This window comes from Hirundo rustica, chromosome 1 (assembly GCF_015227805.2).
Source record: "Hirundo rustica isolate bHirRus1 chromosome 1, bHirRus1.pri.v3, whole genome shotgun sequence".
In the NCBI taxonomy this organism is placed as follows: Eukaryota; Metazoa; Chordata; class Aves; order Passeriformes; family Hirundinidae; genus Hirundo; species Hirundo rustica.
In genome coordinates this window covers 4,497,888-4,513,197 of record NC_053450.1, presented here as the reverse complement: position 1 = coordinate 4,513,197, position 15,310 = coordinate 4,497,888, and the positions used below count along the sequence as shown (strand labels likewise).

The 15,310-nt window shown below is 44.1% G+C and overlaps 1 protein-coding gene across 1 annotated transcript in view; it reads right to left on the bottom strand.

Moving 5' to 3' along the window:
• The window catches only part of COL22A1 (collagen type XXII alpha 1 chain), a 239,922-nt gene that overhangs the window by 201,687 nt on the left and 22,925 nt on the right, over positions 1-15,310 (bottom strand). The window contains exon 2 of the mRNA XM_040065878.2: positions 10,295-10,459. Within this exon, the coding sequence (XP_039921812.1) occupies positions 10,295-10,391 (97 nt within the window). The 5' untranslated portion in view covers positions 10,392-10,459. The remainder of the gene's footprint in view (positions 1-10,294; positions 10,460-15,310) is intronic.

Below are 15,310 nucleotides of genomic sequence, written 5' to 3'. Positions count from 1 at the left end.
AACAAGATCATTTCAAATTTGAGGCTTTCTGCCACTGACTATTGACTAAAGGATGACTTACTGAATTTTGGAATATGTTCCTCAACAACAAAGGGCAGCTGCCTTGTAAGGGAAAAGTTCATTTATCCCCACAACAATCCCTTTGCCTCCAACCATGAAATTTGCAATCTGAGGCCTGTAAAATCCAATACACAAAGCTATTTTAATTGCAACTTGCTTGCCTTATATCAATCCAGACTGGTTGTGTATTTTTCAGACACTTGCCAAAAAAAATAGATCTCTCAGGAGATGTTTTTTAGCTGTTTCTGGACACGCAAGTCAGGAAGTAGTAGAGCCATAAAAGTGCTACTGATGCCCACGATTTATCAATATAATACCCCAAGTGGATAAAATGTACATATATATATATACTTATATTTATTTAAACCAGTATTATAGACCATTGTCCTAGGGTAACTTTATGATGCCTGTATCCCCAATCGTCTGTTCTGTTTGTGCTGTATATTGAGTCCTGTGCCTTTAAGACTGGTTCTAAGAGCAAGGAGAAGCGCGGAGTTTGTTTTGAGAAAACTGCCTGACTCCTCCACATTCTTCTGCGGATGGCGTGTCCGGCGGAGGCTTGGAGAGACTGCAGGACAGAGATTTTTTTTTCTTTGCTTTTAGTTAGTTTCAGCTAGCTAGGGCAGAGAATTTCCCTGGACTGTTTTTTTTCCTTTTTCTTGGAACTGTTCAAACCTGCTCTGGACTGAAAACCCAGGGGAGCACTGGGGGCTGCACCTGCGGCCCACCGGGGCCTGGACCTCGGCATTTTCCAGCAGCGCCGGAGGGACTGGGACTGGAGACGCTGAGAGAGAGCCGAGCTACACCCACGGCAAGGACTTTCTCAGTTTGCCATCTCACTTCAGAAGGAGAGGTTTTATTGTTTCATACTATTCATTCTTTATACTTGTATGCACTTCATTTGTTTAGTAAAATAGTTTTTTCCACTTTTCTCCAAAGAGGGTTTTGGTTTTTTTCCGGACCGGTTGGAGGGAGGGGCCACGTGGGTTTGCTTCCTTAGAGGGATCCTATACAGGGGTTTTCTCCCAAACCAGGACATATTTTTAACTGGCGCCCAACGTGGGGCTTGAGAGAGTGGAAAAAACTTGTATTGATTATTATTAACTGCATTTTTTTGGTTGTCCTTTGGGTGGGGATCAAACAGTCAGTGGCCATGTTGCTTCTTGAATTCCTAATGTCTCTTAGAATGGAGTCTTTTCTGCATTTCTGTTCCCTAGGCTTTTTTGAGGTTTTAATACCTTTCTGGTCCCTAGGTTTGTTTTCTTACCCAGAAATAGCTCCAATATTGTCCCTAACATACAGCTTTTACATTAGGGATGCACAAATTAGAATAGCTATTTTGCTGGGTTCGGTGATTATGGTTTACAAGAAGCTTATAAAGATACTGGAGTTTGTTCTGGGTATGTTCAGTTTATGGTTTTTTCGTCCTACCCTGCGTCCTAGTTCCAGCAGCATGTTTTGGGGATTTATCAACAATTGCACCCAGTTTGTTAGAGGAGGAGTAGGGGATGAGGCTCTTCAGCCTCTTCTTTCCTTCTTCTCTTTTGAGTCAGTTACATCACTTTTGGAGAAGGTTCAGCGTCTCCTGAATGTTAAAGACCCCACCTCCCTGGTATTTCACCTGGTGACTTTCCTCTATATGGTTTATAGCTTTTCTAGAATGAGTCACGCACTGCTGAACACTGTAGGGCAGCAGATAGAGGCAAGGGAGCAGGGAGATAAATCAGTCACTCAGGCTGCAGCCAACCCCACAGCTATTCAGGCTGCAGCTAAACCAGACAGTGAGGCTAAGACACCGGCAGTTGCTGCAGTAAAGAAGGGAAAGAAGCACACGGACAAAACCGATCGACCAGTAGACGATGATTCAGGTGAAGGATCCTCAATGCCTCCTGACACCCAGTCAGGAGTCAAACCACCTGACACACAATCAGAAGCTGAAGCAACTGATGATACACAGTCAGAAGCCGAACCAACTGATACAAAATCGGAAGCCAAATCAACTGGCACAAGATCGGGAGTCCAACCAACTAGCACACGATCAGGAGCCCAACCAGCTGCTACAACATCAGGAGCCCAACCAACTGCTGCAAGAGCAGGAGCCCGACCAACTGCTGCAAGAGCAGGAGATACTATTGAGTCCTTTTCCCTGAAGGATCTTCGTGGCCTAAGAAAGGATTATACTCGACAACCTGATGAATCTATAATTAGTTGGTTAGTCCGTCTTTGGGATGCTGCAGGCGAGGCTACAATACTGGATGGCACTGAAGCGAGACATCTGGGATCCCTGTCACATGATCCAGTTATTGACCAAGAAATGATGAGGGAGGCTAGTCCTTGCAGTCTCTGGGAACGGGTCCTGGGAAGTGTGGCACAAAGATATCTGTGTGCCGACGATCTCTATATGCAGCAAACCCAGTGGAAAACCATTGAACAAGGGATCCAGCGCTTGAGGGAAATGGCAGTGGCAGAGATTGTCTTCTCAGAGGACATAAACACTAGGAACCCCGACTTGGTACCATGTACACCTGTGATGTGGCGAAAACTTGTACGACTTGGGCCACAAGAATACTCCTCTGCTTTAGCAATAATGAAGCGGGATGAGACAGAGGAGACCGTACTTGATATGGCGAAGAAGCTACGAACATATGCAGATGCTGTGCATGGTCCAACACATGCAAGAATTGCAGCTCTGGAAACACAGGTGCGGGGATTAGCAGACAAGATGGAGGAGAATCACAAAGAACTCAAGCAGGACATTCTCCAGATCTCTGCAGTACAAGTTAGGGGCTCTGGCACCACACGCAAACGTTCCCTAGATAGAGAGGGAAAAGGCATCCCACGGGCTAAGCTGTGGTCCTTCCTGCGTGATTGTGGAGAAAACATGAAAAGATGGGATGGAGAATCTACTGATGCTATGACACAACGGCTGCATGAATTGTTGGATGGCAAGACTATGAGAGGAAGTTTCAGCAAGAAGGAAGCAGCTCCGGTTACCCAGGGAAATAAGGATAATCAGGCTTAGAGGGGCCCTGCCTCTAGCCAGGTAGAGGCTAGGGAAAACCGTGTTTTTTGGACTGTGTGGATTCGTTGGCCTGGCACATCAGAACCACAAAAATACGAGGCCTTAGTTGATACTGGTGCACAGTGCACATTACTTCCATCAAGACATGTGGGGGAAGAATCTGTTTCCATTGCTAGTGTGACAGGGGGTTCACAAGATTTTACTTTGGTGGAGGCTGATGTGAGCCTGACTGGAAATGAGTGGAAGAGACACCCTATTGTGACTGGCCCAGAAGCTCCATGCATTTTGGGCATAGACTTCCTCCGAAATGGGTATTTCAAAGACCCAAAGGGATTTAGGTGGGCATTTGGGATAGCAGCTGTAGAGACAGAGGGTGTTAAGCAGTTGAATACCTTGCCTGGACTATCAGAGAACCCATCTGCTGTAGGTCTTCTGAGGGTGGAAGAGCAACAAGTGCCAATTGCCACTTCAATAGTGCATCGCCGACAGTACAGAACAACTCGAGATGCTGTGATCCCCATCCACAAGATGATTCGGGAGCTGGAGAGCCAAGGGGTGGTCAGCAAAACCCACTCACCCTTCAACAGCCCCATCTGGCCTGTGCGCAAGTCTGACGGAGAATGGAGACTGACTGTGGACTACCGTGCCTTGAACGAAGTGACTCCACCATTGAGCGCTGCTGTGCCGGACATGCTGGAACTCCAGTACGAGCTGGAGTCCAAGGCAGCAAAGTGGTACGCCACAATTGACATTGCTAATGCATTTTTCTCCATTCCTCTGGCTGCAGAATGCAGGCCTCAGTTTGCTTTCACCTGGAGGGGCGTACAGTACACCTGGAACCGACTGCCCCAGGGGTGGAAACACAGCCCCACCATCTGCCATGGACTGATCCAGGCTGCACTGGAAAAGGGTGAGGCTCCGGAACATCTACAGTACATCGATGATATCATTGTGTGGGGAAACACAGCAATGGAAGTGTTTGAGAAAGGAGAGAAGATCATCCAGATTCTCCTGAAGGCTGGCTTTGCTATCAAGAAGAGCAAAGTTAAGGGACCTGCTCGAGAGATCCAGTTTCTGGGAGTAAAGTGGCACGATGGAAGGCGTCAGATTCCCACTGAAGTCATCAACAAGATCACAGCAATGTGCCCACCAACTAACAAAAAGGAAACACAAGCTTTCCTAGGCGCCATAGGTTTCTGGAGGATGCACATTCCTGAGTACAGCCAGATTGTGAGCCCTCTCTACCTGGTCACCCGCAAGAAGAACGATTTCCACTGGGGCCCTGAACAGCAACAAGCCTTTGCCCAGATCAAGCAGGAGATCGCTCATGCAGTAGCCCTTGGCCCAGTGAGGACGGGACCAGATGTGAAGAACGTGCTCTACTCAGCAGCCGGGAGCAATGGCCTGTCCTGGAGCCTTTGGCAGAAGGGGCCTGGGGAGACTCGGGGCCGACCACTAGGATTCTGGAGCCGAAGTTACAGAGGGTCCGAAGCCAACTACACTCCAACAGAGAAGGAAATCTTGGCTGCCTATGAAGGAGTTCAAGCTGCCTCAGAAGTAGTAGGGACTGAAACACAACTCCTGCTGGCACCTCGACTACCAGTGCTGGGATGGATGTTCAAAGCAGAAGTTCCCTCTATCCACCATGCCACCAATGCCACATGGAGCAAATGGATTGCCCTCATCACTCAGCGCGCCCGCATTGGAAACCCAAATCGCCCTGGGATTTTGGAGATAATTACAAACTGGCCGGAAGGTGAAAACTTTGGTCTCATGGATGAAGAGGAGCAGGAACAAGTGACACGTGCTGAAGAAGCTCCACCCTACAACCAACTGCCAGCAGAAGAAACACGCTATGCTCTTTTCACTGACGGTTCCTGCCGCATCGTAGGGATGAACCGGAAGTGGAAAGCAGCTGTATGGAGCCCCACAAGACAGGTTGCACAAGCCACTGAAGGAGAAGGTGGGTCAAGCCAACTCGCTGAGCTCAAAGCTGTTCAACTGGCTCTGGACATTGCTGAAAGAGAGAAATGGCCAAAGCTCTACCTCTACACTGATTCGTGGATGGTAGCCAATGCTCTGTGGGGATGGCTGGAGAAGTGGAAAAAGGCCAACTGGCAGCGTAGGGGAAAGCCAATCTGGGCTGCAGATGAGTGGAAGGACATTGCCACTCGGGTAGAGAAGCTACCTGTCAAAGTCCGTCATGTAGATGCCCATGTCCCCAAGAGTCGGGCTAATGAGGAGCACCGAAACAACGAGCAGGTAGATCAGGCTGCCAAGATAGAGGTGTCAAAGATAGACTTAGATTGGCAACACAAAGGAGAGTTGTTTCTAGCTCGATGGGCCCATGATGCCTCAGGCCATCAGGGCAGAGATGCCACCTATAAGTGGGCCCGAGACCGAGGGGTGGATCTAACCATGGACAGTATTTCTCAAGTTATCCATGACTGTGAGACGTGTGCTGCCATCAAGCAGGCCAAGCGGGTGAAGCCCCTGTGGTATGGCGGGCGATGGTCCAAGTATAAGTACGGGGAAGCCTGGCAGATTGACTACATCACCCTTCCCCAAACCCGCCAAGGCAAGCGCTACGTGCTCACAATGGTAGAGGCCACCACAGGATGGCTGGAGACCTACCCTGTGCCTCACGCTACGGCCCGTAACACCATTCTAGGCCTTGAAAAACAAGTTCTTTGGAGGCATGGTACCCCCGAGAGAATTGAGTCAGACAATGGAACTCATTTCAAGAACAGCCTCATCAACAACTGGGCTAGGGAACGTGGCATTGAGTGGGTGTACCATATCCCCTATCATGCACCAGCTTCAGGGAAAATAGAAAGATATAATGGACTGCTAAAAACCACCCTGAAAGCACTGGGTGGGGGATCATTCAAAAACTGGGAGCAGCATCTAGCAAAGGCCACCTGGTTAGTTAACACCCGAGGTTCCACCAACAGAGCAGGCCCTGCCCAATCTGAGTCCCTACATACAGTAGATGGAGAGAAAGTCCCAGTAGTACATGTAAGAGGTTTGTTAGGGAAGAGAGTTTGGATCAATTCTGCTTCAAGTACAGAGGATCCCATCCGTGGGATTGTCTTTGCTCAGGGACCAGGCTGCACATGGTGGGTAATGCAGAAAGATGGAACCACACGATGTGTACCCCAGGGAGATTTGATTGTTGGGTGAGAACTGTGTGTAATTATCACTGTGTGCTAAATGGTACTGCCACTGTATGTAGCTGTATATTGCATATTGTTTTTATATAGATGTATGTGTGTGTAGAGCTGGAATATATATTAGTTTTAGTAAATTGACGATATGGGGATACAAGGGGTGGAATGTCCTAGGGTAACTTTATGATGCCTGTATCCCCAATCGTCTGTTCTGTTTGTGCTGTATATTGAGTCCTGTGCCTTTAAGACTGGTTCTAAGAGCAAGGAGAAGCACGGAGTTTGTTTTGAGAAAACTGCCTGACTCCTCCACATTCTTCTGCGGACGGCGTGTCCGGCGGAGGCTTGGAGAGACTGCAGGACAGAGATTTTTTTTTCTTTGCTTTTAGTTAGTTTCAGCTAGCTAGGGCAGAGAATTTCCCTGGACTGTTTTTTTCCTTTTTCTTGGAACTGTTCAAACCTGCTCTGGACTGAAAACCCAGGGGAGCACTGGGGGCTGCACCTGCGGCCCACCGGGGCCTGGACCTCGGCATTTTCCAGCAGCGCCGGAGGGACTGGGACTGGAGACGCTGAGAGAGAGCCGAGCTACACCCACGGCAAGGACTTTCTCAGTTTGCCATCTCACTTCAGAAGGAGAGGTTTTATTGTTTCATACTATTCATTCTTTATACTTGTATGCACTTCATTTGTTTAGTAAAATAGTTTTTTCCACTTTTCTCCAAAGAGGGTTTTGGTTTTTTTCCGGACCGGTTGGAGGGAGGGGCCACGTGGGTTTGCTTCCTTAGAGGGATCCTATACAGGGGTTTTCTCCCAAATTTGTCCCAAACCAGGACAACCATAATCCCTAATAAATCATGAGTTTTAAGACTGAAAGCTGCTCTACAAAGATCTGAAAGCTTGGTCACAGCTGCCAACCATTGCTTTTCCAGCAGTTCTTGTCTCATATTGTCTCAAAAAGTAGAACTGCATGTTTGAACCAGTGGTAAAATTACATATTTCCTACTGAATTCCAGCATCTGAACCTACAGGAAGATCACAAAGACTTCTCCCATACTCAGACTTTGACACAAATGAGCTCTGGCTCTTTTGCTCATCCCAGGGTTGCGACCCTGCCCAGAATGGAAGAATTCCAGAACAGCCCACAGCACTGGAAACGAGGGAGCGGGTAGCTCAGCTTCAGAAAAGAGTAAAAGCATTATAAAAGAGTATGCCAATGCTCAAGGCATTGCATGATGACCATGAGAGTGGTTGAATGTACACCTGGAGTGTGGCAAGAGATGAGAAAGGAGCGTCATCTGCTGCTGTGTTGACTTCTGTAGCAGAGTACATCCCAGTACATCCCAGGTGCTGTAGGGACTCTGGGAACAACTACTGCATATGGGATTGGGATCGCATTAGGATCAGCCCATCCACATGGGATCTCTTTAGAAACTATTGTTGTGGTTTAATCCCAGCTGGCAACTATGCACCACAGAGCCCCTCACTCACTGCCCTCAGCAGGACTGGAGGGAAGAGAATTGGAAAGATGAAAGGGGGAAAACTCATGGGTTGAGAGAAGAAAGTTTAAAAAATAAAATAAAAAAAAAATTAAAAATTAAATTAAATTAAATTAAATTAAATTAAAATAAAATAAAATAAAATAAAATAGAATAAACAAGAAGTTTCTGTGAAAAGCAAAATAACAAAGAGCTATAAATAAAACCCAAGAAAGAAGAGTAATGCAAATGAAAGCAGTTGCTCACCACTGACTGACTCGCAGTCCCTAAGCAGGAGTCTCCAGCCAAGTGTCGTCCCACAATTTTATTTCTGAGCATGACACTACATGGTTTGGGATATCCCTTTGGTCACTTGGGGGCAGCTGTCCTGACTTTGTCCCCTCCCAATTTCTTGTGCTCCCCCAGCCTCTTGGCTGGTGTGAGGAAGAATAAAAAAGGCCTTGGCTCAGTGTGAGCTCTGCTCAGCAGTAACAAAAACATCCCTATGTCATCAATACTGTTTCCAGCAGAAGTCCAAAGCACAGTCCCAGAGCAGCTACTGTGAGGAAAATTAACTGTATCCCAGCCAAAACCTTCATGTGGGACTGTGTTCTGTGATGGCATTTTGTGAGTAAGGGAGTGCTTGTCTCTCACTCCACATCAAGAAAAGTCTGTCTGGGAAAACTCTCTCAAAGGAAATCTGAGAGTGGAGATGATGGTTTATATCATTTTATATTATGGCATGCAAGTTACATTACATCTGTGTATATCAGTTGGACTCTCAAGTGTGATTCTGCTTGATTTTTGGAGAATATAAAAAATTAACAGTAAAAGTTAAGAAAGAAACTTACACTTCCCCACCTTGCCTCCTTCCTAAATTCATTCTTATATTAATCTAGTCTGGCTGAAAGAATGTTAATTAGGTGAGACTAACTGGAGAGCAAAACCCACAAGGTACAGACCCTCCTGTTACTCATTTTAATGACTCTCAGCAGGTGAGACAACAGCAATTTCAAAAGAAACAGAACAGACATAATGAATCCTGTCTATGTTCAAGGGCAATGAGCCTTAAAACAAGGGGGAGTTAAGGTTTAAAAAGTGATGCTTATTCAAGGCAGTATTGCAGGAAGGAAAAACATGGTCCTTCAGGATTCATTTTACTGGTGGCAGTAAAATGAAATTCTGCAGAAATGCTTTTAATAAATATCAGTCTGCATTTTTAGCACTCTAATGTCCACTGTTGGACAAAACTGATCGTTTTCCAAGAATGCCATAACAGTACTTTTCACTGGCAGAAACAATCAAGTTCATGTTAAGGGAATATGCAAGGTAACTCATAGTAATCAAAATTTCAGTTTTCTAATTGCAGAAAGGCTCTCTGGGAACATGATTCAAGGTGTTGTGTTCATCTACTCAGACACTGAACCAACTGTTTTGCAATATTTCTTTTAAAAATAGTTCACAAGCAAGCCATAAGCCCAAAATTATTTAAAGTAAGCACAGAATGAACATATAAATGGCTTCACTATATACTGCCTGAGACAGGTCCAGAAGCAGAAAAAAAAAGTGAAATTTCACTTTGGTTACTAAGTATTTATTCCTGGTAAACTTCACCCAAAATCTTATAGAGAGATCACATAAGAAAGCTGTAAAGCAGCTATTCCTTAAGCCAAAAGAAGGTCTAAAAAAGCCTTTTCTTTCTTATAAATTACCCAAGCCTACAGAATCACAGCTTTCCTAGAAAAAGAGACAGAAAAACTCCATCTCAAAATGCCTTTGGATTCTTATAAAAACATTGTGTGGGTCTACAATCATTTTTAACTGGAGGTGTGATAAAGATGCCAGATAACTCTTCTTGTTGCCACACAAAAACCAACGTGTCCTTGTCAAGGATCCCTAAAAGAACAGTCCCTCAGCTACCTCATCCTGTAATGCATTCAGTGACATGTGGGGCAGAGTGCTCACGAGCCCAGGCCAAAAGCTGTGCCAGAGACCATGCTAATAACTAGACAGTAGAGAAACATAATCCTAGAGTCACTTAGCTTGGAAAAGACCTTTAAGACCATGAAGTTCAACCATGAGCCCAACATTGTTAAGTACATCGCTAAACCATGTCCCTAAGCACCACATCCCACATCAACACATCCTTCAAATATCTTGAATCAAGGGAGGGTATGAACAGTGCCCTGGCCCTGTTTAGCTCACAGGAAAGTCACAGCCAGGCAGAAGATTCACCAGTCTCATCTGACACCCACAGGAGGCGATGGAAGAAGTGATCTCCATGCCAGTGTAGGGTAGATGGAGCACATCCAGAGCAAGTTGTGGTGAGCTACTCCTCTTGCCGCTCCTCTTTGCTGAGCTAAACATTCTAAGCCTGCAACAGAATGAAAGACCCCAAGTAAATTGCAGCCGTGACCCCTAAGCTTTCTCCATCCCTAAGGTCTGTTTTATGTATTTCCAGTGGTAAATGTCTTGGGTTGTCCATAGATTTGTTCCTAGAAGTGATGGCTTCCCAGCCATGGGAGAGCCGCAGCAGCTCCAGGGCACAAGGCAGTAAATTGAGTGCGTACCTGCTCTTTGTGCCTCAGTTCTCTGCCCGCTGAACATGAACATGAGAAGAACCAAGAGATGGGGCACACAGCATCTTCCCATCATGGACATATCCATATCTCCTTTCTCACATCAGTTCGTCTTTTCTCCGTGGTGCAAAGCTTGCTAGAAATCCAACCCGAAGCCTAGAAAGTGAAATAAAGAGCAAGTGTTATCTCACAGCAACACAAACGGCAGTAATGATGCAAATCATGAGAGCAACGTTTTGGAGAGTCGCCTCTTCTGCCTGTCATTTTACTTGACTAGACATAAACTGCTCAGACAAAGAGGCAGGAGTTCATGTACTTTTCAAAAGCTATACTCGTTCACTGGTTCTATTCACTGCGAAGCAGCTGAATGGAAACAGGAGAGAGATTACCAGATTATTATACTTTAATTGAGCCCACTGCCAACTACACAATCAGCCTACTGGAGTGGAAACCATTCCTGACCTGGCCCTCCCATGCATTCATCGTTAGGAAATAACATAGTGCAGAGCCCAGATACAAACCACTACAAATCACACACACAACCCATTGCCACTACACCCATCACTGCTTTCAGTTCTGGAGCCCCAAAAATGACAAATGCTAAAAATACACCACTGTTTGTGTGTATGTATTTGTTTCCAGCAGTCCTTTTTTGTAGGAGTGAACTCAGCAGTTTCAAAACATGTCTTTCCACTATTTACTTAAAGGTGTAAAAAAGCTCAGCATTATCTTCAATATAAGGCCTTTGGTTTGAGTTGACTTTGAGTGGAATCACTGAAGTCAGAAGGTATTGTAAGAAGCCAGGCAAAGTGACTGGGCTGTTAAAAGTTAAGCTGTGTTTTCTAACAGTGGATCAACACTTTTTAAAAAGAATTCTGTTATTACTCTTGTTTTATTATTTTTTTATTATATCATAATGTCATTGTAGTTTGATCTACTGTTTGCACACCCAGAAGGTAGAAACCAGCTTCCACTCTGCAGTTCTCACTGCCTGAGGCACTATTTTCAGAAACTTTTTTCCAACTCCTGATTCCTTCTTTTCCTCTTTAAGAATTCTAATGATTTCTTTGTCCATTTTCTTGGGGAAGTTCTGCCTTCTCAGTTTTTAACATGCAGGTCTGCATCTTACTGGTGACAGCTGGGTAAAAGTCATGAAGGGGATACTGTCTGCTGTACTTCATTGCTGCAGGGTCAATTATGCCTTCTAGGGTATTTCTTTTCAAAGCAGTAAGGTTCTGTGGCAATCACTTACAGGAAGAATGGTGGCGTCAGCATTTGTTCAAAACCCGTTTTGATCAGTTCTGTTGGGCCTATCTCTACCACGTATCTCAGCATGATGTGCTGCTTTAGGAAATTACAAAGGGGAAAAACCTTACGAAGTTGTCAACATGTCACTATAAATCCTTATCCCCACAAAAAAAATATAGGCTCTTTCCAAAAGATAAAAAACAGGTTACTTTCAGAAATCTGTATCATATGCAAACAAGGAGAAAAGCAATACTTATAATAAACCCTTCACTGCAAATAAAATGTGGACGCATCTGCCAGCAGCGGAACATAAATACAAGAGAGATTTAAATTAAAAAAAAAAATCATATTTATTCATGTACCAACCCTAAATACAAAGGACACAATCAGATGCTGTAGTTTACACCTCAGCCAGACGATGTCCCTACCAGACAGTGAGGTGTTCAGGTTTGAGCCAGCTAGAAAAGGCTGCAGGGTAAAAAAAGGTATGAAAATACCACTGTGCCCTACAGGAGTTAGAATTTCCTTCTAAATAAGTATGTTATTGAAATACCAATCAGGCAGCCACTTGCAGAGGGATCAGGACAGGCATTACTTAAAATATCTGTGGGAGTCTTCAGCCCAAGGTTTTTGCTCCCCTGGATTTTTTTAGGAAACACTGTTTTTGGGTACAAGTGATAGGACAGCAGGTTCATGGCAGCAACAAGAGCTGGGAAATCAGATCTGCCAAGCAACATCCTGCACTTCCAGTGCCGAGCTCAGAACATCCTTTCTCTGCGTCTGGGCTTGCACGGCTGTGAAGTTTTATAAATACATTCTTAAAAACAGTCTTGGCCAGCTGCTAACCTACACCAGGCCAGGATAAAAGGAGCAGAGCACCAGCTGGTGTCAGTCAGCAGAATAACCCTGGCTCTGCGAGCAGCAGATGCAGCTTGGTGGATAGGGCTCATTGGTTCGTGTGGGATTCTACCCCAGCAGAAGAACTTCCTCGTGGCCAGGCCTGAGGGCTCTAAGGCCTCATTCATCTCCTCTCCTTGCCAAAACACTTCAAGAACTCGTTTCTGCATTTTGAATGATGCATGGTGTCTCAGAACAGCCATTTAGGCTAAAATTAGTGGGGGGAAAAAAAAAAAAGCCACAAATCAAATAAGAACATCTGCTTAAAATCTATAATAATAACTTGTGGTGGCTTTAATACACGTTTATGTTTCAATAATATTCTTGCATTCAGGCCAAAATATATCATTTTATCCACTTTTATAGCACATAGGATTGAACCAAGTCTCTTAACTTGCAACTACTTTATGTACAAATATACCAGTGACAGAAAATTGCCCCATTCACACCAGCAGGACTCATGTCATGCCAACAAAGTCTTCAGAGGTGTTAGAAGAAAGGTTGCAAATAAAATTTATTTTTAGCGATGGGTTTTCCACACTTGTTTCTTTCCCATCTCAGTTAGCCACTTTGAGACTGAGCCCAGTTTGAAATTGCAGCAGCTGATCACTATTTATTTCCCTTTCCAGGAGAAATGGTCAAAAAGGAGCCCAAATTGGGACAGTTTAGGTTTCAGAGTGATCCAAGACTAAGAAATTCTCTTTATTTAACCCTATTTCCAAATGGCACACATGGATTTTTTTTTTTCTTTTTTTATTACTATTATTTTTAGTTCAGCCTATCATGTGGGAATAATTTTGCTCAAAGAGGCCTAAGTCTATGCACATCATTTAAAAATACCTCCTATTTTCTTTTTGTTTCACAAACATAACTTTGGGATTCCCTTGTGATGCATAAAGGGATATTGCAAAATGAACTGACAAATCCTATCACGTCCGAGTTTATTACTGAACTGTGGACTCTGTGTCTGAGGCTCCATTTTTAATAGTTTAATGGGAAAAAAAGAAGCAAATACTTCTGGCTACATGCAGACATGATGTGGGAATGGCATCCTGGCTGAGAAGTCGGTGAATGTTAGAGCAAGCCCTCTACACTCAAAATACAAGCACAGCATAAAGCTATTCATACCATCTCACAGCTGAACAAACAATATGCAAAAGATAGGCATGAGTTCTATATAACTTTCAGCTTCATAATAGCTTTTTGAGGGGGTGAGTGTAGAGTTTTGGGTCAGTTAGAATCTATGGTAAGGTCTCTCTAATTTTGAAAAATAAGTAAATACTCTTTGGGGAATTCAGAGCAAAAAAAATCAATTAAAAAAAAAAGAACCAAAGGAGAACTTGGACTTCTCATCTCAACACTGCAATTCAGAAAACAAGGATGAAAAACTTTTTTGTGGAAAATGAGAAGCAAAATTATCTGTTTAGGAGTGGCATCTTGAAAAAATTAAAGGAAAAGACACAGAGGGGGGCAGACACAGAGAATGTGGCCGTGAAGAAAACTTCATGGCACTTCTAGGAGAAGCAATTTGCACTGGTTCTGAATATACCCCATCTCAGCCTCTCCAGATGCTGCTCTTCTGTCCTAGTTTGAGAGATGCCACAAACAGCAAAACCCACGTGGGTTAGAGATGGAACAACACAGAACACTTACCGTGAACTCCTTCATTCTTCGGAGGAGTGATTCAGCCACAAATGTTCATAAAACAAAACAAAATAAACCTGGAGTCAAAGTAAGATGAGCATTTCAGGAGTGTGATTTAATAAAACTTTTTCTACCTCATGCTAGCAAAAGTTCAAAGACCCTACAGGGACAGTACAAAGACCACTGAATCAAAGTTGAATGTTAACAGTATGCCCAATTATTTACTTTAGATTTCTCATTAAAATATTCAAGCTCTTCCATTTTACTAAATTATACTACTGAACTGTTTGTCTTACTGTTAAATTCAAGGGGGGCTGATTCTATTATTGTGCTTGATTTCATCCATTCGTCTGCTGCCACTGAACATCACCATATGCCATATAAATGTTGTAACTATGCTGGCATTCATAATGTAATTTTAAGTGTCTTTGGTATGCTCCTCTGAAGAAGAGGTTAGCCGGGGGTGAAAAAGACAGTGTCCAATTATACAGCTTTTCACACACACACAAAAAAGAAAAACAAGTATAAAACCCAGCACACTAATACATCTGACATCTTAGTAGAGTCAGCTTGTTGATTGTGCCTCTTCCAACTACTGAACTAAGCAATTTAATTATCTAAATTATTGCTGATATGAGCAGGAAGCCAACTGTATGAAAGAGAGATGGGACTTTCTTCCCTGCTGATCATCCCATGCTGTCGTATATTTTTGTTCAATGATTTTTAAAGAAATTTTCCAATGGCATTTCTGGAAGATGTGCATCTTCCCAGGCCTGATACAAAGCCAACTGCAGTTAATGAAAAGAGGGACATTGATTTCAGCGGGCATTGTTTAAAAACCCATGTAAATAATAGAGCAGAAAATTCTCTACTAACACCAGAGCTATCCCCAAGGTACTTTGCTCAACTACAACTGAGCCAACATCTGCTGAAATCAAGGAGACTGTCAGCAGATCCACAGTATGTTGGACGAAGCCATTCATGCACCTTGCTGGCAAAAAACTCTTCAATGTCTGCTCTAAGTGCTGGTGAGGCTGCAGGAGGTGGGACATCTCTTCATTTGCAATGATAGAATCACAGAATTGTTTGGGTTGGAAGGAACCTTCAAGATGATCTCATTCCAACCCCTGCCATGCAAAGGGACACCTTCCACTGGACCAGGATGCTCAGAGCCCCATCCAGATTGGCCTTGAACTTTTTCAGGGATGGGGCATCCAC